The sequence below is a fragment of the Suncus etruscus genome, chromosome 1 (assembly GCF_024139225.1).
Source record: "Suncus etruscus isolate mSunEtr1 chromosome 1, mSunEtr1.pri.cur, whole genome shotgun sequence".
Taxonomy (NCBI): Eukaryota; Metazoa; Chordata; class Mammalia; order Eulipotyphla; family Soricidae; genus Suncus; species Suncus etruscus.
Window position 1 is genome coordinate 60,404,597 of NC_064848.1, and position 24,616 is coordinate 60,429,212.

Sequence of the window (24,616 nt, forward strand, 5' to 3'; positions counted from 1 at the left end):
GAAAGGGTTGCAACACTTCTGTGGGGGCTCTCAGCAGCTCAGGCAGTGTGGATTTAAACAAGGACACCCAAGAAAAGGGATTTCCTGCAGGTGAAAGATGACGTTTCCTAGTTTCCCAATGGATCAGGCCAGCAATGGCCGAAGTTAGGGGACTGGGGAAACTTGCTTAGCCTCTGGAGATGGCCCTACCCCCATCCTGTAGAGGCAGTCCTGGCAAAAGCCCGTGCATTTGAGAATGCCTGGGCATTTGAGAACCCACATTAGAGAATGTGGTTGTGTCCTGCCATTTATTTATCCCCTTCCCCCAGGAGGGGAATGTAATACTATTGAAGATGTCAGTGGCATCTGACAAAATAGCCCATCCTTGGCTCCTCCTTCAGAGAAACAGGGTTTTGTTTTGTCATTTGAATTTCTTGGTCACTAAACCCTCCAAAATGGTGTTTGCCTCAAACTAGGGTTAGGGAGAGAGAGTGCAAGGATATCTGAAAATAGATTATATTTTTTTTTTTTTTTGTATTTTAGGGGACTGTGATGGAGACTCTGGAAACAGATGGAGAACTTGAGCATTTGTATTTTGATTGTAGAATGGAGGATTTGGAGTTTACTGAAATAAAAGGCTGAGGGGCATCTCACATGGGACTATTGAAATGTCAGCCAGAAGGCCCTTCTGGGCATTGGAAATGGGTGTAGAGAATCCTCCCTACAAGGAAAAATGAATCCATTGGTTTGGGCTGTGAAGTGGAAGGGAAGAGGACATCCATTGGGGACAGGCCCAATTAGGAGGCCCTTCAGAACATCCCAGTAAGGTGAGGGGCTGGGAGGCTTAGAAGAGATGACGAACACAGTGTATCTCAGTTGAGAGGGCTGGGCAGAGAGAGGCTTAAGCAAAGATTCACTGTGGGATCCTACTGGGTTAGGACACAATAGAAGTCCTTACACTACTGGTAAGGACCCTTTGAAGTGAAGAGTATTTATTTCTTCACCCCCTTATTCCCACCGGCCTGGGGTCCTAACAGCTCTCAGCATAGATCTCTGAGGCAAACTCTGGATGAACCACATAGTTGTCTTTCTGTGCACCACCTGTCTTCTTGAAATGACTTGTTTTCCATCTGTGGGGGAGAGATGGGGAAAACCCTTCTGGATCATCACACATCTGATCCCAGCACTCACTGCTAACCTTAGCCCAAGCCCAACATTTTGTCCTAACAATGATGATCTTACCTCAGGTTAAATTCTCCTTCTAAATGCCAGCTCCCTAACATTGACTTCTTACCCTTCCGACCTGAAACTAATTGCCTAATATCTAATATCTTGACTCTAACTCGAATATCCTGACCCCCACTGCCAGCCTGGAGCCTCTCAGTGCTGACCCTTCAAACTTTCTGATGGGGGGCCCCCCATGTCTTTGCCAGCGTTTACTTCCCCCATAATACTAGCGCCCCCTGGTGTTCCCTTCCGCCAGTGTATCGCAGTGGACAGTTCAAAACACCAGGGACTTGGTCGTTTCCCCCCCAAAAAACACACCACAGGACGCCTCCCGCAAGCATGCGCGCGCGCATTTCGGCTTGCATGCACCAGACTTACTGGAGACTGGGGTAAGGGAAGAATGACGGCGGGGGAGTTATTACAGAACATTGCATTCCGGGCCGGTGATCGTAGGGTAATGTACTCCTAGAAGAGGAAACAGTGGGTCAGGTACAGTTGGAGTCTTTTGGTGTTCTATACCCCATACCCAGTTTAGACCCAAACTCTGAGTGTACTTCGGTCGTCATTCCTGTGCTTCTCTTCCTTCCATATCTCTGCTGTTGGAAATTTCCGGAGTGGCTCAACCCCCTAAATCAGTGGGGACCCAGAGAAGACCAAACTTTAAGCAGGGCGGTGTTCTTGGGAGCTCACCTCCCACCCAATCCTTGCGTGGGAAGATCATTACTCCAGAACTAGGGATCTCCCTAAGGATCAAATATTTTTCTCGGGGCCTACATCCACGTGAGTCTTAAGTCTTGGTCTAGGGGCCGGAGAGATAGCATGGAGGTAAGGCATTTGCCTTTCACACAGAAGATCATTGGTTCGAATCCCGGCATCCCATATGGTCCCCCGAGCCTGCCAGGAGCGATTTCTGAGCATAGAGCCAGGAGGAGTAAGCCCTGAGCGCTGCCGGGTATGACCCAAACAAAACAAAACAAAACAAAACAAAACAAAACAAAAAAAGACTTGGTCTCACTCAGTGATTCAGGAGCGGGCAGGTCTGGGATTGGATTGGATGCTGGGGCGTGTCCAGGGGCGTATCAGGGGTGTGTGTGGCTCAAGGGTCGGAGTCCCGAGGTGGGACTTGGGGGACAGTGCGGGGTCCCCGGACCTTACAGTCGGCTGCTGAACCCGCGGGAGCTGTAGAGTGCTTTCGCCGCAGGGTGCCCCGGTAATGATGTAATCCATCCCACGCAGACAGTAGTGGCGGCCGGAACAAGGGCTTTCGTAGCCCTGCAAAGGCAGACGACCCGGGAGTGGGCTCATGCACCCGCAACGGGGCGTGATCTGCGGCAGCGGCTGGTACCGGGACAGCGAGGTCAGCGGGTTCATTCTCACCTCTTGGTCTGCGGCCACAGGCCCCGAGCATGGAAGGCCCAGACCCAGAGCACAGGAGGCAGGGACAGAGACAGACAAAAACAAAAGCAAGGTTACACTCTCCGGGGCCCTCAAGGTCCACCCCGTTTCCCGCCCACTTCCAGGTCCCAGGGCCCCCAGTTGCCTTCTCCCCCAGTTCCCCTCCACTGCCCTGCATCCATTACCGTAAGCACTGAGTCTCAAGGGTGTAGGGAGACACTCCACTGGCTTGGCTCTACCCACTGTCTCCATCCCCGGCGCCTGGAAGGGGCACAACATGCTAACTCTATCTCTGGCCACGAAGACTTGCTCCTTCTGAGGGGCTCTTGCAGGTCCTCCATACCCGGCCTGGCCTGCGCCCTCGGCCGCATCCCCCAGGGCTCTCAGTGTTTGGGCCGGTTGCTGGGCAGCACATTTGCAACGCCTACAGCGGGGTGGGTAGTGGGTTTGGGAGGAGCCAAGCGCTAACTCCAGCGGAAAGCCTCTGAAACATTCATTTGACCACCCTGCCCAAGCGTTTGCCTTTGCTTTGGCCCCTCTTGATCTATTTGACTATCTTGTGGTTTCTCAAAAATAATTTTTTAATATTGCCTAACCACTGACTCACATGGATACTTACAAAATTTCTTACTTTCTTTTTTTTGGGGGGAGGGTCACAACCAAGGGCACTCAGGGGTTACTCCAGGTTTTGCACTCAGGAATTACTCCTGGTGGGCTCTGAAGACCATATGGGGTTCTGAGGATAGAACTTGAGTTCATGGGGCTAGAGCGGTAGCACAGCGGTAGGGCGTTTGCTTTGCACGGGACTGACCCAGGACAGACGCGGTTTGATCTCCCGGCGTCCCAGATGGTCCCCCCCAAGCCAGGAGCGATTTCTGAGCGAGTAGCCAGGAGTAACACCTGAGCGTCAACAGGTATGGCCCAAAAACAAAACAAAAAACCTCAGCCTTGGCCTCATTTTCTCTCTTTCATCTTGTAAGGCTAGGAAGTGAACTACTGCTTCTTTCTCCTCTGAAGGCTTCTATCTCTGCGAAATTCCTGTTTGGCCTCCAGTCCTTCTCACATTACAAGGAGAGCCAGAGCAATAGTGCAGTGGATGACTTGCACATAGATTGTGATTTGATCCCTGGCACCCCAAATGGTACCTGGAGAACAGCCAGGTATTGCCAATAAATAAACAAGGAGAGCCCAGCAGGAGACCTCTAGCACCTGGTTGGACTGTAAAGGGGGAACAAGTCAAGGTGTGCAAGCAGGGTCTGTCCTCCCACAGGGCTCTATTAAAGGACCCAAGCGCCTAGGAATCTCAGTCCCTGAGATAAGATGTAGAGGGCTCCCCACAAAACCCTGCTCCTGGGCTCCTATTCTCCTAGAAAGCATGAACTCTATCTAATTTTACCAGTGGAAAGAACAGGGTGGGTGAGAAAGGGGGGTGAGGGGTCAATAATGCAAAATCTCCATCCCTGCTGTTTGGAAAACAAAGGGTGTGTGTCCCAGAGCTTAGAGTTCTTTGCTGGATACTGTATTACCTTAGGCAGCGGGGGAAGGAATGTGGGGTATCTGTTGTTCCAGCTGACGTAGTAGTAAGGCTCCATCCTCCAGGAGTTGTACTGGTCTCCCCATTGGTAGTTTGGGGGGCATCTGTTAACTTGATTGATCATAGGAGTGCAGAAGTCATATAGTGTTCTGCTTTTCTTCACCCTACTATCTGTGACCCCGCCCCCATATTTCCTCTGATTCTAGCACAGAACTGGATGCTTGTTTATCTTTCTCTGGCCAGTCAAGCACACTTTTTTCCCCCAACACTTGCCTTAGAAACTGGTGTATAGCCCTTTTCTTTTCTTTCTTTCTTTTATTTATTTTTGGCCACACCCAGCAGTGCTCATGGGTTACCGTATTTTCCAGAGTATAAAACGACTGGGCATATAAAACGACCCCCTAATTTTGCAGTTAAAACATAGGTTTAGGCCTATATTTGCTGTATCAGACAGACCGTTCCTGTGCTGCAACTGTATGTACCACAGTGAGCCAATCACAACAAGCAAAGGTTCAAAGGTTATACACTGTCATAGACTTCCTCTCTGACTCTGGCCAATCTGAGCAGGCTTTTTACAGTGTAGATTCGGGTCCAGAACATTGTCTAATTTGCATGCATAAAAAGCTTGCCTGGATTGCTGAGTTAGAGAGGCAGTCCAAGCAGCCTTGCAGTGATTGGTGCAGGGTCAAGTTGGAAAATTCATTTTGTGGCAATAGTCAGACAATTTTCATTTAGCGGCATATTAAAACATTTTTTCGGGATATACTCGGCATATAAGACGACCCCGATTCTCTGTTGACTTTTTTTGTTTCAAAAGTCGTCTTATATGCCGGAAAATACAGTACTCCTGATTCTGATCTCAGAAATCGCTCCTTACAGGCTAAGGGGATAATATGGGACACCAGGAATCAAACTAGGGTCGGTTCCCAGTCAGCTGCGTGCAAAGCAAATGCCCTAGCCCTGTGCTATCCTTTTGGCCCCAAGGAGTGCAGACTTTTTCTGCCTTGGTTTCTGAGGGGAGCTCAGGTTCCTTCTAGGACCTCACTTCTTATCCCAGCATCACTATGACTTTGCCCTGATCTGATCACTATAGTTGTATAGTTCTACAGTGTCTTAACCAGGAGATAATTTTTTGGAAGGTTTCACCCAGCAGTGCTCAGGGGTAACTCCTAGAGGTGTTTGGGGAAACTATATGGGATGCTGGAATTGAACCCGAGTTGGCCGAGTGCAAAACAAGTGCCTTATCTGCTATTCTATCTCTCTGGCTTCTTAGGAGATAATGTAAGTCATGGTTATCCAAAGCCAGGAGTGATTTCTGAGCATATAGCCAGGAGTAACCCCTGAGTGTCACCAGGTGTGACCCAAAAACCAAAAAAAAAGTAGGGGGGATAGGTACATTTTCCTTGTAGAGATGTTGAATCTATTTTTTGGTGGGGGGAAGGTTGCACCAAATGGTGCTCAGGGTCCTTCTCTGCCCTCCTTAGTGAGGCGACCTCTTTTCTAGGATGCACTATATGTGGGACTGTGACTTCCAAGGAAATTTGTTTGCTACTTAATATTTTTTCTGAAGTAGATTCTAACTTCACTAAGAGGTGCAAAGAAGTAGTGTGCCTTTTTAAAATAAAAGAAATCAAATTGAGGATCATTCTGGAGGGGTTTGGTGCTGGAAGTCTGAGGAGATGAGCCCTACCTTCCAATGGAGAGATCCAGTATTTCTCAGGAAAGTAGGGGTGACCTGTGAAGGTGTCTTTGTAAGTATAGTCCTGCATAGTACAATTGACCATCCTTTGCAGATCATCAAGATTCTCTGGATGTTGCATTCTCTGAGTAAGGCCCTGGACAAGGGAAAAGGAGAGGAAATGGTTCAAAGCAGTGAAGATCCAGCCACGGGGTCCTGCTACATATGGATCCAGGTGGTCCTAGAGAGGAGGTCAATCCAGGTGAATCTTCTAGCCCCACTTCCCTCTGCTGGCAGGAGGCCCATTCCAGCCTTTCCCACTCCCCATAATACTTTCCTTTGAGTCACTTTACATCTTTACATCTAAGGCTTAGAGGCAGATATTTGCCCTCAGTCAATGATTTTTTTCCCTCATGTCTCATATCTGTCCTTTTCTTGACTGGGAGCCTTTATTTTGTTTATTTATTTATTTTGGTTTTTGGGTCACACCCGGCAGCGCTCAGGGGTTACTCCTGGCTCTATGCTCAGAAATCGCTTCTGGTAGGCTCAGGGGACCATTATGAGATGCCGGGATTTGAACCACAGACCTTCTGCATGAAAGGCAAACACCTTACCTCCAAGCTATCTCTCCGGCCCCTTGTTTATTTTTGTTATCTGTTTTCTTTCTTTTTTTTTTCCCAGCCACACCCGGTGACACTCAGTAGTTATTCCTGGGTATGTGCTCAAAAATTGCTCCTGGCTTGGGGGACCATATAGGACGCCGGGGGATCGAGCCTAGCCTAAGTCCGTCCTAGGCTAGTGTGTGCAAGGCAGATACCTTACTGCTTGTGCCAGTGCTCTGGCCTGTTATCTGTTTCTTGATTTTTTTTTTTTGAGTGGGTACATCCAGCAGTCCTTTGATTTATTCCTGGCTCTGTGTTCACTTCTGGTAGGGCTCAGGGGACCATATATGGTGTCAGGGACCAAACCCAAATTGGCAGTGTGCAAGGAAATCACCTACCCACTTTAATCTAGGCTGGGAGCTCTTTACGAAGGGTGTTTTGTTCTCTCCCTTCCAGAAAGCGCTTAGAAAGAAGGCCCACCAAAAGGTGCATGGTCTTCACCTAAAGAACTCTGCACCCTTGAAATAATCTGGGACTTCAGCAAATTCTGCCAGGGTAGCTGGTTATCTTATATAGGTGTTTTAATTTTTGTTTTGTTTTGGGATCACACTGGTGGTGCTCAGAGGATAGTCCTGGCTCTGTAATCAGGAATTACTCCTGGCAGGCTTAGGGGGACTATCTGGGGTATCAGAAATCAAACTCAGGTGGGAAAACTGTGAAATTTCATTCCAGGCTTCTCTTTGGGACCCCTTGTCTTCGGCTAAGGGAGATTGAAAAATTAGTTTTCAGACCATTGCACCTTGCAGCGACTGGAATGCAAAAGTAGGTGGAGTACCCAGTAAAGACAACAGGAAGGATATGCTCATAGCCACCACTGGGGGCTTGGGATATTATGACACTGTCACACAGTTTCTCTTTATGATCTAAAGAGTAGATGTTTCACTGGGTTGAACTGAGGACTCGCATCTTCTGGCCCTCCAGCCACCTTGGAAACAAGGTTTTCCTTAGAAACACTTTTTCTCATGTGAGAAAGCTTCTTGGATTCATGGTATACCTGGTTAAGATCTTATTCTGGGGTGATTCCTGTGGGTGGAGGGACCCATGACTTATTTTTTGTTGAGTTTCACACACTCACAAACACACATATGCACACACATCCAGATATACCAGCAGATTCCCAGACAGCTGTACATGTATGCATACACACACCACATGTACATAAACAGTCAGAAGAGGCACACACCATCTGTTGGAAGCTTTTCTCAGATGTCTGTAAACTTTTTTTTTTTTACCAGCTTTTTGTGTTAATGAGGAAGAGACAAACATTATATTGGAAATCTTGAGCTCGGGCAAGGAGTTTATCAACTATAAGCAGTAGGGTTGTCTTATATTTTTCCAACCTGGCTATGCTCAGGGGTTACTCCTGGCTCTGCACTCAGGAATCACTCCTGGGTGTGCGACTCAGAGGGCCATACTGAATGGCAGAGATCAATATCAGGTCAACTGCATATAAGGCAAGTGCATTATTATTGCTCTAGCCCCCTGTAGATGTTTTTTAAAAGCTAAACATATTCTTCAGAAGAGATCCCTTTCTAATATTTTTTGTGGGGGCCTGCACCCAGCTCAGGCTTACTCTTGGCTCTGTGCTCAGGGGCTACTCCTGGCTCTTTGCTTAGTGATAAATCTCAGGGATTATTCCTAGCTCTGTATTCAGGGATTATCTGAGCACCGTACTATCTCTCTAGCTCATGATTTATATTTATTTTTGATGAGTTTAATAATTATTCATTTTGTAGTGCTTTTGTGACTTGCTTAGGAATTTCATTCATATTCCAAGAAAATGGAAATAAAATTCTATAGTTTTTATTGAACTCTATGTATTTGAACTTTTCACATTTAAACTTTTATTTATTTTTTATTTATTTTTTTGGGGGGGTTTTGGGCCACACCCGGTAATGCTCAGAAGTTACTCCTGGCTATGTGCTCAGAAGTCGCTCCTGGCTTGGGGGACCATATGGGAAACCGGGGGATCGAACCGCGGTCCATCCAAGGCTAGCGCAGGCAAGGCAGGCACCTTACCTCTAGCACCACCGCCCAGCCCCACATTAGAACTTTTAATCTGTTACAAATTGTTTTGTAGGTTTGTGAATTAGGAATCAATGTTGTTTTATCCATGTAGATGACCAATTGTCCCATAGTGGGTTTATCTTGACCTACAGATTTGTAATGCCAATCCAAATCTGATTTATTGCTTCCTATATCTTTTCTGTCAATCAACTATGTTGTATAAATTTCCCATATATGTGTAGAATAAATGCCTTGTTTATTATTTTATCACTGTATTGAAGCTATACTTTTAGAATTTCAATAGTATTAGAGCAATATTAATATATAACCAGACAAATCCCTTTCTTCAATTGTGTATACATTTGACTTCTATCCTCTATACATTTTAATATTTAAAAAATGCACTCAGGGATTGGAGAAATGATATAGGGTTTAAAGCACTTTCCTTAAGTAGGCTGAACCTGGTTTGATCCCCAGTGCCACATATGGTTCCTTGAGAACTGCCAGGAATGATCCTTGAAAACAGGAGAAAGCTCTGAACACTATTAAGTGTTATCCCAATCCCACAAAAGTATTCAGGGGCCCAAAGTTTCAAGGCACAATTTCAATAGCACAATTGGCAGGCACTTGCCTAGAACATGACTGACCCAGGTTGGATCCCTGGCATCCCATATGGTCCCCTGGCATCCCACATAGTTGCCAAGAGTTATTCCTGAGTGTAGAGCCAGGAATAACTCCTGAGCATCACTGGGTGTGGCCTAAAAAACAAAATTGTATTCAAAGTTTCATATTACTACCCATAGCTTTTTTTGGTTGTTGTTTTGTTTTTAGGCCACACCCAATGATGTTACTCCTGGCTATAGCACCCTCAGAAATCACTCCTGGCTGGGAGGGTCCATATGGGACCCCAGGGATCAAACTGAGGTCCATCCTGGTGCAAGGCAAATGCCATACAACTGCACTATTGCTCTAGTCCCTCCTTTTTTTTTTTTTGGAACCCATAGCTTTTAATATGTAGATTTATTTCCACTTAACTTACTTTTTTTTGTTTTGTTTTTGGGCCACACTCGTTTGACGCTCAGGGGTTACTCCTGGCTATGCACTCAGAAATCGCCCCTGGCTTGGGGGGACCATATGGGATGCCAGGGGGATCGAACCGCGGTGGTCTGTCCTACGCTAGCGCTTGCAAGGCAGACACCTTACCTCTAGCACCACCTTCCCGGCCCCAACTTACTTTTTATTGTTAGAACATCCATATTTTATTTTATTATCATTATTTTGCTTTTTGAACCATATCCAGCAATGCTCAGAGGTTACTCCTGGTCCTGTACTCAGGAATCATACCCGGTAGTGCTTGGGGAAACACATGGGATGTGGGATGTTAAGACAAGTGCCTTAACCACTATACCATCACTCCAATCCCTAGAACATATATTTAAATTTATGCTGTCGGGGGCCGGGAGGTGGCGCTAAAGGTAAGGTGCCTGCCTTGCCTGCGCTAGCCTTGGACGGACCGTGGTTCGATCCCCCGGTGTCCCATATGGTCCCCCAAGCCAGGAGCAACTTCTGAGCACATAGCCAGGAGTAACCCCTGAGCGTTACCGGGTGTGGCCCAAAAACCAAAAACCAAAAAAAATAAAAAATAAAAAATAAAAAAAAATAAATTTATGCTGTCTAAACATTTGCTCATGTAAAAAGTGTCACTTTGGGGGGGGTGGTTTCTGGGGATCAAATCTGGGGATTTGTTTTGGACCACGCCTGGCAGTGCTCAAGGGTTATTTCTGTATCTGCACTTAGGAATCATTCCTGACGGTTCTTAGGAGACCATATGGGCATACTGTCTTACCAGTATTTACAGAAGACAAGATCTTTTGTAAATAGGAACAGTTTGAAGAATTTCCTTTCCATCCTTTTCCAGAACAATGTTAAATAAAAATAGTGGGTAGTGGGGCTGGAGCAATAACACAACAGTAGAGCATTTGCCTTGCACGCAGACGATCCGGGATGGACCTGGGTTTGATCCCTAGCATCCCATAAGGTAGATACCCCGAGCCTGTCAGGAGCAACTTCTGAGCACAGAGCCAGGAGTAACCCTTTGTGCACCACCAGATGTAACCCAATAAACAAACAAAAAACACCCCCCCCCCCAAAATGGTGTCCAATTTAGGTCATTAAAAAAATCCTTTTTAAGGGGGCTGGAAAGATAGCACATCTGTAGGGTGTTTGCCTTGCACCCAGGATGGATGGTGGTTTGAGTTCCAGCATCCCATATGGTCCTCTGAGCCAGCCAGGAGCGATTTCTGAGCACAGAGCCAGGAGTAACTCCTGAGTGCCTCTGGGTGTGACCCAAAAACAAAAACAAGTAAAAAGAAAGAATAAAAAATAAATAGTGGTAATGAGGATTTAGAGAGATGGTCCCTGGATAAGGCACATGCCTTGCTTGTGGCTCATTCCAGGTTGATCTCTGACACTGCATATTGTCATCTAAGCATGGCTCAGGAATGACCTCCTGAGCACTGCCTGAAGCAGTTCCTGAGTACCCAGCCAGGAGCAACCCCTGAGCTATTCAAATACACTATCCCCACAGTAATATCCTAATAATATTCTAAATATTAATACATTTATACAATAATATTAATAATATATATTTATAAATTGTAGATTGCAATATATTATATCTTATATAATATTAACACAACAATATTAATATCATTACAATATTATTTGAACAATTATCTACATATTAATATAATAGTATTCAAAATATCATACAAAATATTTTCTTGGTATTATTTTACTTTTTGTGTATCTGTGTGTGTCTTCTGGTTTGTTTTTGGGCCACACGTGACTATGCTTAGGGCTTAAACCTAACTAACTCAGGGATCACTTCTGGCAAAGCTCAGGGTACCATATTGTGGCTGGGGATCAAACTTAGGTCATCTGCGTAAGTCAATCGCCTTACTTGCTGTATTTTCTCTTTGGTCTTTCATTTCACTTTCTGCTAGATTCATAGTTATCACTTTTTTGTCATTTACCTGTTACTACTCTTTCTCTGAGAGTAGTTCAGGTATTTGCATTTTGTGAATCTTACCAAAGAAACAATTTGTTTTTTCCCCCCTTCCCTTTGTTATTTCAGTGAACAGGGATTATACAAGCTTGCTTGTGGTGCTTGAACACTTTCTCCTGGTGTTGGGTTTGTGGTGCATTTTATTAAATTTAGGTGCCTTTCTTTGGGGGGACATTCCTGGTTCAGTGGACCATATGGGATGCTTAGGATTGAACCCGGTCAGCTGCATGCAAGGCCTTCCTCACTGTACTATTGTTTCAGCCTCCAGGGTGCTGCATTTTAATTTTGATGCTCATACACTGGTATGTTACTAGGTGTCCCAGATAGCAGAGATGCTAGAATGTTCCTTGCCACTTATGGGTGGCCCTGAGATAAGACTCATGGCTTCAAGCAGGTGCTTTAACCATTGAAATCCCTTGGGCCCCTAAGATTCAAGGTTTGGGGTGTGGTTGTGGACACACCCAGTATGGCTCTGTGTTCAAGGATAACTCCTGGCAGTTCTCTGGGGATGATATGTAGCACTGGGGTCAGCTGTATGCATAGTCTTAGAACTCCAAAAAAAATCAACTTTTGACTGATCTTATTCAATCGTTACTTTCCAATTTGTTGATATTTTCTTATTTTTCTTTATCTCTATTCTTCTCAATTCTTTTCATTTATTCTGCTCTTTATCTCCTAAGTTAAGTTGTTCAGCTCATTGATATTATATGGTACTCCTCTCACTGCATCTTTCCCTTTGACAAGCACGTAGATCCATAGTCTATTCTGAACCTCTGCTGCACTCCACAAGTTATAATATGCAGCCTTTTTGCTTGAGTGTTTTTCCATTTTTAAAAATTTGACCTATTATTTAGAGCTGTAAATTAATATTCAACTGAAGGGAATTTTGTATATCTTACTGTTCTTTGATCTGTAATTTACCTTGAGGTTAGAGGCAAGGATTTGTATGGAGATACCCATTTGAAGTCTGTTAAGGTTATTTTATGATCTACTTGTTGGAAGATCATAAATGATCTTCAGAGCCATAAGCATACCTTGTGGCATTCAGGGGCAATGAGACATTGAGGAACCATGTAGCACAGACAATAGAACCATAACTTGTGTTCCAGGATTATCTGGTCTTTTTTTGTTTGTTTGTTTTGAATATGGGTCACACCTGGCAGCAGTCAGGGGTTACTCCTGGCTCTGCACTCAGAAATCTCTCCTGATAGGCTCAGGGACCATATGGGATGCTGGGACTCGAACCTGGATGCATGCAAGGAAAATGCCCTACCGCTTGTTATCACTTTGGGCCCTATTTGGTCAAATTTTTTTTGGCCACACCCAGTGACACTCGGGTTACTCCTGGCTGTGCAATCAGAAATCACTCCTGGCTTGGGGGACCATAGGGGACGCTGGGGGATTGAACTACAGTTTGTCCTAGCCTACCACACGCAAGGCAGATGCCTTACACCCTGTACTACCGCTCCAGCCCCTACTTGGTTAATTTTTATAGCGTTCTAATGTTTAAATTTCTAGCAGTTAGCGGTTAATTAATGTTCAATAAAATTTTCAATTTTTGTTTTCAATTATTTTTAGAAATTTTCTTTTTGTGTATCACTGTTTTACACCTATCAGTGTAAAGGAAAAGTTTCCCCTGGGTTTGCTAACTGCCATGATCACCTACCCCCCTTCACAATTCTGGGAACTTAAGTTTCCCCTGAGTTTCCTGACTGCCCTGATCACTCACCCCCCTTCACAATTGTGGGAACTTGTAGACCCAGTTATAGTTTAACTTTCTTTCTGTTCCTACATGGTTTTAACCTGGTCATGTTAACCCTGTAAGCTTGCACCTGCACCTTGCAAAAATGTGATTGAGCAAATGCCAAATGTCATGTACTTCCTAAAGCAAATCAATCTACTGTACCTTTCTATTGTTTGAAATACTATATACAGCTTGTAAGCTCATGGCTCAGGGCTGGCAGTTTCTGGCTTATGCTGGATTCTAGACAGCCCCTGCATATGCTTGTAAAAGAAAATAAACCCCCTGCTTTTGCATGAGACTGTGGTCTTGGTGTCTTTGAATGGCGCATCATTCTCCTGAACTTAACATCAGTAATTGAGGTATGCTAAAATATAAGGTGAATTTTGTGAATTTCTTCTTTTAGCATTTGTATTAGGTGAATACAATTTTAATTTTTTTATTTGGGGCATAAGTGGTGTTTTCTGTGTGTGTGTGTGTGTGTGTGTGTGTGTGTGTGTGTGTGTGTGTGTGTGTGTAGCTCTCAAGGGTGCTCAGAAGGTCTATGGGTACCACTGGAGATTCTCAGCTTACCCACCAGTGGTTCAGTACAAGGGCTAAAGACGTGATGCTGTCTTGGCCTTGCAGCTGCAAGATGCTGGAGGCCATCAAGACCACACCCAATGTGGCTTAAGGGATCATATGGTATTAAACCTGGGAATTAAACCTGGTCAGATGTGGTATAGGCATGTACCCTAATCATTGTACTATTTCCTAGCCATCTCCTGTCCTGTCATGGTTTTCAGGGGATCATGTGGGTCAAGATATCAAATGCAAGTCTTCTGTATGCTGGACATAAGCTTAGTTCATTGAGCTATTTTTCTGGCCCAATACACGTTTAAAATAGTGGGGCAGGGGTGAGAATGATAACACAGTAGCAGAGCATTTGCCTTGCACATGGCCTACCTAGGACGGACCTGATTCGATCCCTGGAATACCCTGAGCCTACCAAAAGCAATTTCTGAGTGGAAAGCTACGAGTAACCCCTGAGCATCGCCAGGTGTGCCCCCCCCCAAAAAAAAATTGTAGGGCCAGAGAGTTAGTATCTAGGGTTAAAGCCTGGATGCAATCCGAGCACCACATAAGGCCTCCTGAGAGCTGCCAGATATCAGTCCTGAACATGGAGCCAAGTAAAGCACTTGAGCATTGTCAGTTGTAGCCCACCCCTCCTTCCTTAAACAAACAGAAATTGTATTTACCTGTTTGAATTGAAACTTTTTGATTTATATAATGATCCACCTAAAAATGTATTTAATCTTAAAATTTCCTTTTTAAAATTTATTATTTATTTTGCTTTTTGGGACACACCCTATGATGCTCAGGAGTTACTCCTGGCTATGTGCTCAGAAATTGCTCCTGGGTGGGGGACCATATGGGATGCTGGGGATCGACCCAAAGTTTGTCCTGGATTGGCTGTGTGCAAGGCAAATGCCCTACTGCTGTGCTATTGCTCCGGCCCCCCTTTCCATTTAACAAAATATGAATGCTTCACAAATTTGTGTGTCATCCTTGTGCAGGGGTCAGGCTAATCTTCCTATATCATACTAATTTTAGTATATGTGCTGCTAAAGTGAGCAGCAAATTTCCTTTTATTAATTTATGAATTTATTACCGTTTTTTTTGTTTTGGGCAGTGCTCAGGGTTTTCTTCTGGCTCTATGCCCAGGGATCATGCCTGGCAAGGGTTGAGGATCATATGTGATGCTGGAAATCAAACTTAATTAGGCCATGTAGAAGGCAAATGCCTTACCTGTTGCGCTCTCTCCAGCCCCATTTTTTTTTATTGTATCTGAGCCAGTCAGCTTTCAATTTGAGCAGTAAAAACATTATTATAGATGACATAGCTTAGAATATTTGCTTTGGGGATGAAACATTTTATAACTGTGAGAAGTAGTAAAAAATTCTGCAAGGCAGAGGCTGAAGAGAGAGCATGGAGGTAGGATGGACAGTGTTTCTAATCCTGACATCCCATATAGTCCCCTGAGCCTGCCAGGAGCGATTTGTGATTGTAGAGCTAGGAGTAACCCCTGAATGCTGCTGGGTATGACCCCCCAAAAAAAGATTTTTGCAAGGCTGTTGATTTTGCCTCTATTTTTTTTTTTTTTTTTTGGTTTTTGGGTCACATCCGGCAGCGCTCAGGGGTTACTCCTGGCTCCACGCTCAGAAATCGCTCCTGGCAGGCTTGGGGGACCATATGGGATGCCAGGATTCGAACCAATGACCTTCTGCATGAGGTCCATGCTATCTCTCAGGCCCCTTGCTCTCTTATTAAGTCTGAAAGAGGTCAGCCTGTATGGAAGTGAGGAAGGAGTCAGTTGGGTGTAAAGTGGGGGAAGAATAAGAATAAACCAGAATCTGCCTGTTGCATTCAGCCCTTAGGATGGGCTTGGATGGTAGAAATGGATTCAAATCACAGTTCAAGCATCAGATGTAGACTTACAGCCCGAGCCAGGATGTTGCATTAAGCCCTTAGGATGTCACCTAATCCCTTGGGTCAAAGGCCTTATCTAACCTTCCCAAGACCCCTCCCAGGAATGGTTGGAGGTGACATGGATGAAAGAAGTTAAGATGCAGGGCTAGCTAAGAATGGCAGATGCTTAAATAGGTTTATGATATAGGCCACACACGTGATGGCCAGAGCCAATAAAGATGTTATCTCTCTGGAAACCTGCCTGTGAGTGAATTCTATACTGGCTGCGACCACCTGAAGATGATGACCTGCTGGTTAATGGGGGATGGAACCATGTGGCCGGGGCCTAAGGACAAAGGCCTCCATCTCCACCATCCAAGCCCATCCTAAGGACTGTTTTACTACATCTGCCTATGCCTCAGAGCAGGGATGCTTGGCCAGATGATTTAATGAGTGGGTACACTGCTCAGATCCAGGGATGCTGGAACCACCAGGACCACCCCCAGAAGACTTGAGAGGCTATTCCTGAAGGTACTTAGGGTATTAGGAAGTGACCAAGATTAAACTCATGGCGTTTTGCAGGCCAGTTACATGCTCTAGTCCTTTGAGCTATCTCCCAAGCTCTTCATAGCTCCTAATTTTGGGATGTCTTCTAAGAGATGATGTTCTCTTTATGGAGTTTTATGTGCCCCTGTCCCAGACCCCTGAGAAACTGAGAAACTGCTTCCATCTGGTGCTTAGGTTGCTGTGATCTGTGACCACACACTGCCCTGTCCTGATCAGGTGATATAAACAACAGTGTGCTCAAGCTACCACATCCTGGACCTGCTTCAGCCTTCAGCAAATTAAACACTTGCCTGCAGATCACATGCAAATTTCTCTTGTGTTCACCTCGGGAAGGTTTTTCTAAGAGCAATTTCAGCTAGTTGATGGCACAATAACCATGAATTTGAGGATATTAGGTCAGTAAACTCTGTTCTCTTCCAACCCATGATATTTTACAATATTCTTCAATATTTTGTTCTTTTTTTGGGGGGGGGGGTCACACCTGGTGGTGCTCAGGGGTTACTATCGCTCTGGCCTCTATTTTGTTCTTCCTTAGAAAAAAATTTTTTTTGTTTTTTTGTTTTGGCCACACCCAGTGGTGCTCAGAGGTTACTCCTGGTGCTGTGCTCAGAAATCACTCCTGGCTGGCTCCAGGCACCATAGGGGATGCTAGGGATAGAACCTGATTGTCTGCATGCAAGGCAAATGCCTTACCCACTGTGCTATCATTCCTGCCCCCAAGAAAATTGTTCTTTTATGTGGTAATATCCAGAAACACTAGAGAAGAGGGCCAGGAGGACCAGTCCATGGTAGGAAATAGTGGAGCAGTGCAGTTAGAGCAAAGAATGGACCACTATGACAATGATAATTGGAACTGATCACTTGGGACAATAACTCAATAACTAGGTACTGGATGGAGGTAAAGTGATATGCATGTTATCCCTTCATTGACAATAGTGCAAAGCACAATGTTTAAAAAGGAAAATAAAGGAAGAAAGAGAGGAGAAAGAGAGAGAGACAGAGACAGAGACAGAGAGACAGAGAGAAACAATATGTCTACCCCAGAGGCAGGCAGGGAGCAGGATAGGAGGGGAGCCTGGGACATAAGTGGTGGGAAACATTCATGAGTGAAGTTGTAAGACTGAAACTCAATTTTGTACAACTTTGTAATCATGGTGTTTAAATAACAAAAAATGTAAAAAAAATGTAAGAAAATCGTTTTACAATGCTAAGCATGTAGATGGGGTGGGGAGATAAAGGTGGGAGGGAAATTGGGGATATTGGTAGTGGGAAATGTGTAGTAGTGAAGTAATGGGTGTTGAACATGTTATGACTGAAACTCAATCATCAACAACTTTAGCTCTGTAACTGTGTTTCTCATGGTGATTTAATTAAATTTTTATTTATTTATTTATTTATTTTTGGTTTTTGGGCCAAACCCAGCAGCGCTCAGGGGTTACTCCTGGCTCTACACTCAGAAATCGCTCCTGGCAGGCTCGGGGGACCACATGGGATGCTGGAATTTGAACCATCATCCTTCTGTATGCAAGGCAAATGCCTTACCTTCATGCTGTCACTCTACCCCTCTATTTAAAATTTATTAAAAAAAATTTTTTTTTGAACCACGCCTGGCAGGGTTTTTTCCTGGCTCTGAGTTCAGAAATTCCTCCTGGCAGGCTTAGGCAATGATATGGGGTGGATAGCAAGCCCGCTATCCACTCTGCTATTGCTCTGACCCCTTTTTCTTTAAATGTTTTTTGTTTTGTTTTGTTTTTGGGCCACACCCGGCGGTGCTCAGGGGTTACCCCTGGCTGTCTGCTCAGAAATAGCTCCTGGCAGGCACAGGGGACCATATGGGACACTGGGATTCGAACCAACCACCTTTGGTCCTGGATCGGCTGCTTGCAAGGCAAACGCTGCTGTGCTATGTCTCCGGGTCCTTCTTTAAAATTTTACAAACAAAACTATGATAGTAATTATTGCCAAAGGAAGGTGTTTACTGATATTTATCTCACATTTGCTAATTTCTGAGCTCACTATAATTTTCTGCATCTTAGATTGTTCGTTCTTCTGTGATCATCTATCTTCTGTCTCTGAAAGGAAAGCCTTTGGAAGTCTTTTATTATAAGCCTGACAGCAGTAACTATTTTAGTTTTAGTTTGCTTATCTGAATTTATCTCTGCCTGTTTTCAAGGTCATATATATATATATATATATATATATATATATATATATATATTTTTTTTTTTTTTTTTTGGCTTTCAGGTTCTTCCTACTTTTTTTTTTTCGGGCTACACCCATTTGATGCTCAGGGGTTACTTCTGGCTAAGCGCTCAGAAATTGCCCCTGGCTTGGGGGGACCATATGAGATGCCGGGGGATCGAACTGTGGTCCTTCCTTGGCTAGTGCTTGCAAGGCAGACACCTTACCTCTGGCGCCACCTCACCGGCCCCTCAAGGTCATATCTTAAGCTATGGGTATTATGCAGTTTCACTCAGTGGTATTCATGTGGAATTTCTTCTTGCTGTCATTAGTTCTGGAAACTTTGGAACATTTTTCTCTTTGAACAATGCCAACACCTCTTTGTGTCTTTCCTCTGGGAATCTAATGATATGAGGATGTATAATATCATTGCTTAATTTTTTCATATTTTTACTTTTTCTCTCTGTTCTGTATTCTGAGAAATTTCTTTCACTTTATCTTCCATTTAATTAAAACTTAAACTATGTGTAAGCTTATTCCCTGAATGTTTGTCTTTTGGGGGGCAACACCTAGAGTTCACCAAGGTTATTCCTATGTGCTCAGGGGGGGTCACTTGGGGTTACCTGGTATGATTGAGAGAACCATTTGGTGTTGGGGATCAAACCCAGGACTTCTTACTTGCCTGTTTTGATAATTTCACATTTTATTTAAAAATTTATAATAAATTTACTATTCTTATTTTATTTTATTGGTTTTGGGGCCACATTTGGCAATGCTCAGGGCTTACACCTGGCTCTATACTCAAATGCCTCTCTTAGAGGTGCTCATGGGGTGCCAAGGATAGAATCCAGATTGCCACATGTAAGGGAAACATCCTGACCATGAGTTGTTTATATTTGGGGGGGCGGAGCTATAGCACAGCGGTAGGGCATTTGCCTTGTACATAGTCGACCCAGGATGCACCTGGGTTTGATTTTCGGCATCCCAGATGGTTCCCCGAGCCTGCCAGGAGCAATTTCTGAGCACAGAGCCAGGAGTAACCCCTGAGCACGGCTTGGTGTGGCCCCAAAACCTAAATAAATAAATAAACAAATAAAAACCAACAACGAAAAGGTTTTTTTGTTGTTGGTTTTTTTTTTGGGGGGGGTTTGGCTTTGGGGCCACATCCGGTGATGCTCAGGGGTTACTCCTGGCTATGCACTCAGAAATCACTCCTGGAGGGGCCGGGCGGTGGCGCTGGAGGTAAGGTGCCTGCCTTGCCTGCGCTAGCCTAGGACGGACCACGGTTCGATCCCCCGGCGTCCCATATGGTCCCCCAAGAAGCCAGGAACAACTTCTGAGCGCATAGCCAGGAGTAACCCCTGAGCGTCACAGGGTGTGGCCCAAAAACCAAAAAAAAAAAAAAAAAAAAATCACTCCTGGCTTGGGAGACCATGTAGGAAGCTGGGGATTGAACCCAGGTCTATCTTGGGTCAGCCACATACAAGGCAAATGCCTTACCGCTGTGCTATCACTTTGGCCCTAAAAGTTTATATATATATATATATATATATATATATATATATTTAACCGTTTACTCTAATATCTAAAATTCTTGTTTCTGCATACTCTGTCATGTGATTTGGTTCCTTATAAATTTTATTGTGAACTCAGATTTGACTGAGTTCTTTTAAAATCTTTTTTGTTTTATGAACTAAACCAAGCTCACATCCAGAGGTACTCAAAAGACTATGGGTGCCAGAGATTAAATCTGGGCTTCGCATTGCAGGGCAAGTGCTCTAAACATTGAGCCCTTGCCTGACTTACTCTGAAAGATATCTGGAAACCTAAGCTGAAGGTATTTTCTATCACAGATGATATATATTCATCATGCATGCATGCACATTGGGAGATGAGTTAAGGATTGCTGACATTTTTGATTCACTTGATAATTATACCTTTTTAATTAATAGATATAATTAATCTTGTTTTTTGTTTGTTTTTTGGGTCACACCTGGCAGTGCTCAGGGGTTACTCCTGGCTCTATGCTCAGAAATCCCTCCTGGCAGGCTTGGGGACCATATGGGATATGCCGATTGGAACCAATGACCTTCTGCATGAAAGGCAAACGCCTTACCTCCAGGCTATCTCTCCGGCCCTATAATTAATCTTTTAACTACTCGAGTATAAGTCGAGTTTTTCCAGCACAAAATGTGTGCTTGAACTCTGCTTATACATGAGTCATACAGGTTATTTGATTCTGTGCACTCTGGATTAAATGCATGTAGTCTCCAGTAGTCTTCTGCTGTTGCTGGAGGGGGCTGTGCTTCAGCTCAGTCCACCAGTCGCAGCTGAGCTGAAGACTCTTGGTAGGCAGCTGAACTAAACTGAATGCCACGAACTCTTTAACCCACAATATTCTGTGCTTTGTATGAGACCTACAGCAGTTATGATGATATCTGTGAACTCAGTGATGATCACAATGTTATGCTGATACCCTCATAATCACATACAGCTGAAGCTCTGTTTGGACATATAGATGATGAGAAAACCAGTTTTGAAGGATTTTAACCTTTGTGATTTAGCCATATTACCTGTTAAGATATGGTTTTCTGGGCCCGGAGAGATAGCACAGCGGCGTTTGCCTTGTAAGCAGCCAATCCAGGACCAAAGGTGGTTGGTTCGAATCCCGGTGTCCCATATGGTCCCCCGTGCCTGCCAGGAGCCATTTCTGAGTAGACAGCCAGAAATAATCCCTGAGCATCGCTGGGTGTGGCCCAAAAACCAAAAAAAAAAAAAAAAAAAAGATATGGTTTTCTGCACTTTATTTAAAGTTTTTTTTTTTTTTTTTTTTTTTGGCTTTTGGGTCGCATCGGCAGCGCTCAGGGGTTACTCCTGGTTCTATGCTCAGAAATCACAGGGGACCATATGGGATGCCTGGATTCGAACCACCGTCCTTCTGCATGAAAGGCAAATGCCTTACCTTCATGCTATCTCTCCGGCTCTTATTTAAAGTTTTAAAGTTATTGTTGTTAGTTTACAGTTGTTCTTTAGCAATAAATATTGAAAAACATTTAACCGACTGATTCCTCAATTATTTGTTTTGGGTATATATTTTTATTTTTGAAACTTACCAGTGGTTGTTATAATTTCCACCTTGGCTTATACTTGAATCACTAAGTTTTCCCAGTTTTTAGGGTAAAATTAGGGGGGGTTGGCTTATACTCGAGTATATATGGTAGCTTATTAAGGTTTTAGCTTATGGTGTAGCACCCTTTTGTAGTGCTGATAGTTGGCATTTATCCTTATGCTAATCCTATCTTTTGTTTGCTTTGGGACTTCACCCCCTTATTCAGAAATCACTCCTGATAGTTTTTTAGGTGATCATGTGTGGTATTAAGGATCATATCAGGTCATATATAATGCAAGCACCCTACCTGTGGTACTATCTCCCTGGCCTCTAATCTTGTCTTGCAAGTATACTTACCTCCTGAAGAATTCAGAATAAAATCAAAATAAAATTTTGTGCAGGTTCTCGTTTGAAATTCGGTAGTTTCCTCAATCCAAATGTAGCCAGAGTGGAAGGTTTATTTCTTGTTTTCTATTTTTGGTTTGCACCCACCCCTAAATGCCCAGGGATTATTCAGCGATTGCTCCTAGTAGTGCTAGGGGACCAGGGATTGAACTAGGTCTCCTTCATGTAAAGCATGTGATCAACATATTGAGCTGTCTCTCTGGGGCTCCTTTTTCTCATTCTCAAACTCACTACTATCTGACTGTTCTCTCCTCCCCACTCATTGGTAGTATTTGGTGCTGTCTGATGCTATCTGAGGGTTGCTACAACCTCCGCCCCTCAGCTCTCGCTGTGTCATAATGCTGGACATAGACTCTTGTCCAATAGTGCTGTCTATATTGGTTTCTCTTGGATTTTCCTCCTTGGGATCCTCTTGGGATCCTTTTATGGCTCTTATCCTTTACCTACCTATTAATACTGATATTCTCCAATGTTCTGTCCTTGGCCTTTTTTGAAATAGTTTGGGGGACTGAAGTGATGGTACAGTGGATAGGATGCATCCTTGCATGCAGCTGGCCTAGGTTCTATCCATGGCGCCCCATATGGTCCCATGAGCACTTCCGTAGGTAATTCCTGAGTGCAGAGACAGCAGTAATCCCTGAGCATTGCCTGGTGTGTCCCAAAACAGTCTTGGCAATCTCATTTATTTTTATGATTTCAGCTACTGCCAATAATACTGATTTCAAAATTTCTGTAGCCTAATTCGCTTCAGATAACTATATCCAATTATTATTAACTATGTCCAACTCTACCCACCAGACATTCCCTCTTGAAAATTCTCATATACTTTTTCCTCAAATGAATTTGAGATCTATCTCTAATATAACACACCAAGTCTTGATTGGTAGTACTACCATTCCTCCTGCTGTCAGAGCTCCAAAGCCCTAGTCATAACCTCCTTTTTTTTTTTTTTTTTTTTTTTTTTGCCTCACCCGATGATGCTCAGGGGTTACAACTGGCTCTGTACTCAGAAATCGCTCCTGGCTTGGGGGACCATATGAGACCCAAAGGATTGAACTGTGGTCCATCCTAGGTTAGTGCATGCAAAGAAAATGCCCTACTGCTTGTGCTACTGCTCTAGCCCCTATTCCCCCCCCCCCCTTTTTTTTTAATTTAGGCCACTCTAGCAATACCACACCTGGCTCTGCATTTAGGAATCATCTGTAGCCGATCCAGGACCAAAGGTGGTTGGTTTGAATACCGGTGTCCCATATGGTCCCCCGTGCCTGCCAGGAGCTATTTCTGAGCAGACAGCCAGGAGTAACCCCTGAGCACCACCGGGTGTGGCCCCAAAACTAAACAAACAAAAAAAAGGAATTATCTGGTGGGACTGGGGAACTATATAGAATACCAGAAATCAAGCCTCTGTTGGCTCTGTGCAAGGCAAGAGTCCTACCCACTATATTATCGATCTGGTCCCTCTCTCTTCTTTTTATATTTAGACCAAAATTAGCCAATATCCAATATTCTTTCTCATCTTTCCAATCTTGGATCAACATCACTTTCTCTCTCTCTCTCTCTCTCTCTCTCTCTCACACACACACACACACACACACACACACACACACACACACACACACACACATCTTCCTTGAAATACTAAGTGTACTGATTATTTTTCATCCTCATTACTGTGTTCTTTATTTTGGGGGTGTTGGTTTTTGGGTCAGACCCTATGGTGCTTAGTGCTTTACTACTGGCTATGCACTTAAGGATCATCTTGGCAGATATCGGGGTACTAGGGATTGAACTTGGGTCAACTGAGTGCAAGGCAAGAGCCCTACCTGCTGTACTATTGCTCCAGGCCTCATTACCCTGCTCTGACATGTCCTTCATGGCATTTGGAGAATTTGGAAAATCTCTACCTTATTTCATAATTATTTTCTAGTTCTCCCTTTCTATCCTTCTTGTACAATGAATGAAGTAGGAAGGAGAAAGGAGAGCACTATCTTGTATTGTTATATGGTTTTAACAAATTCCTCTATAAATTCTACATCTGGGTCAGAGAATAATACACACACACAAAGCTACAAAAGTAATGTCAAAATATCTAGTTACCCATAATCTATACACATAAGGTTATACACTCTGGTCTACCCTTCCATATGCACTTACCCGGGTCACAAACTTGTTGACTTCCCAGACACGGAGAGATGGGTCCTTGTAGACCTCCTTGATGGAGGTAGGAACTCTATAGGAGTCAGTGTAGGTGCTGATGGGAGTCTTGGTCTTATGTGAGAAGAGAAACATCTTGGGGCCTAGGAAGGCTGTAATGGGCTCTGCCAATCAAAGGCCCCTGGGAAATATTTGTGAGTCTCTCCTAGAGGGCTGCAACTCCAGCCTCGCAGGACTCTTGTTGTTGTAAGTAACCCCTTTCTCTGGAGGATCTCTTAACTTCCCTGCCCCACAAGTCTTCCTAGTTCTACCACACCCTGCTTGTCCTCACAGGCTGAGCACTGTCCATTATGATATCACCTGGTTGAGTGAGGAGAGACAATTTTCTTATATCCTTACTAGCCTATTCCTGCCTTAAGCCTCCCCCAAAGAGCTCAATTTCTGAGACCTAGGACCTCATGG

General features: G+C 44.2%; 1 protein-coding gene and 1 non-coding gene across 2 annotated transcripts; both read right to left on the minus strand.

The window, feature by feature from the left end:
- Positions 1–596: 596 nt before the first annotated feature.
- On the minus strand, positions 597–24,289 carry C1H9orf24 (chromosome 1 C9orf24 homolog). Its single transcript, XM_049771074.1, has 7 exons — positions 24,155–24,289; positions 5,826–5,970; positions 4,128–4,246; positions 2,787–3,003; positions 2,357–2,591; positions 1,585–1,671; positions 597–1,109 (listed from the first exon to the last, which is right to left on the minus strand). The coding sequence occupies exons 1-7, from the start codon at positions 24,287–24,289 to the stop codon at positions 1,010–1,012; spliced, it is 1,038 nt and encodes a 345-aa protein (XP_049627031.1). The 3' UTR covers positions 597–1,009.
- Positions 14,802–14,907, minus strand: LOC126028938 (U6 spliceosomal RNA). The gene has a single exon (XR_007502613.1). It is a non-coding gene; the product is annotated as a U6 spliceosomal RNA (small nuclear RNA).
- Positions 24,290–24,616: the final 327 nt, after the last annotated feature.

Excerpts from the sequence above, each read along its gene's own strand:
- C1H9orf24 (XM_049771074.1), bottom strand. The coding sequence starts at position 24,289 with ATGTTTCTCTTCTCACATAAGACCAAGACTCCCATCAGCACCTACACT. Across the intron at positions 4,247-5,825 it reads CTGGATCTCTCCATTGGAAG|TTAACAGATGCCCCCCAAAC; the intron begins GTAGGGCTCATC and ends TGATCAATCAAG. Across the intron at positions 1,110-1,584 it reads TTCCCTTACCCCAGTCTCCA|ATGGAAAACAAGTCATTTCA; the intron begins GTAAGTCTGGTG and ends TCTCCCCCACAG.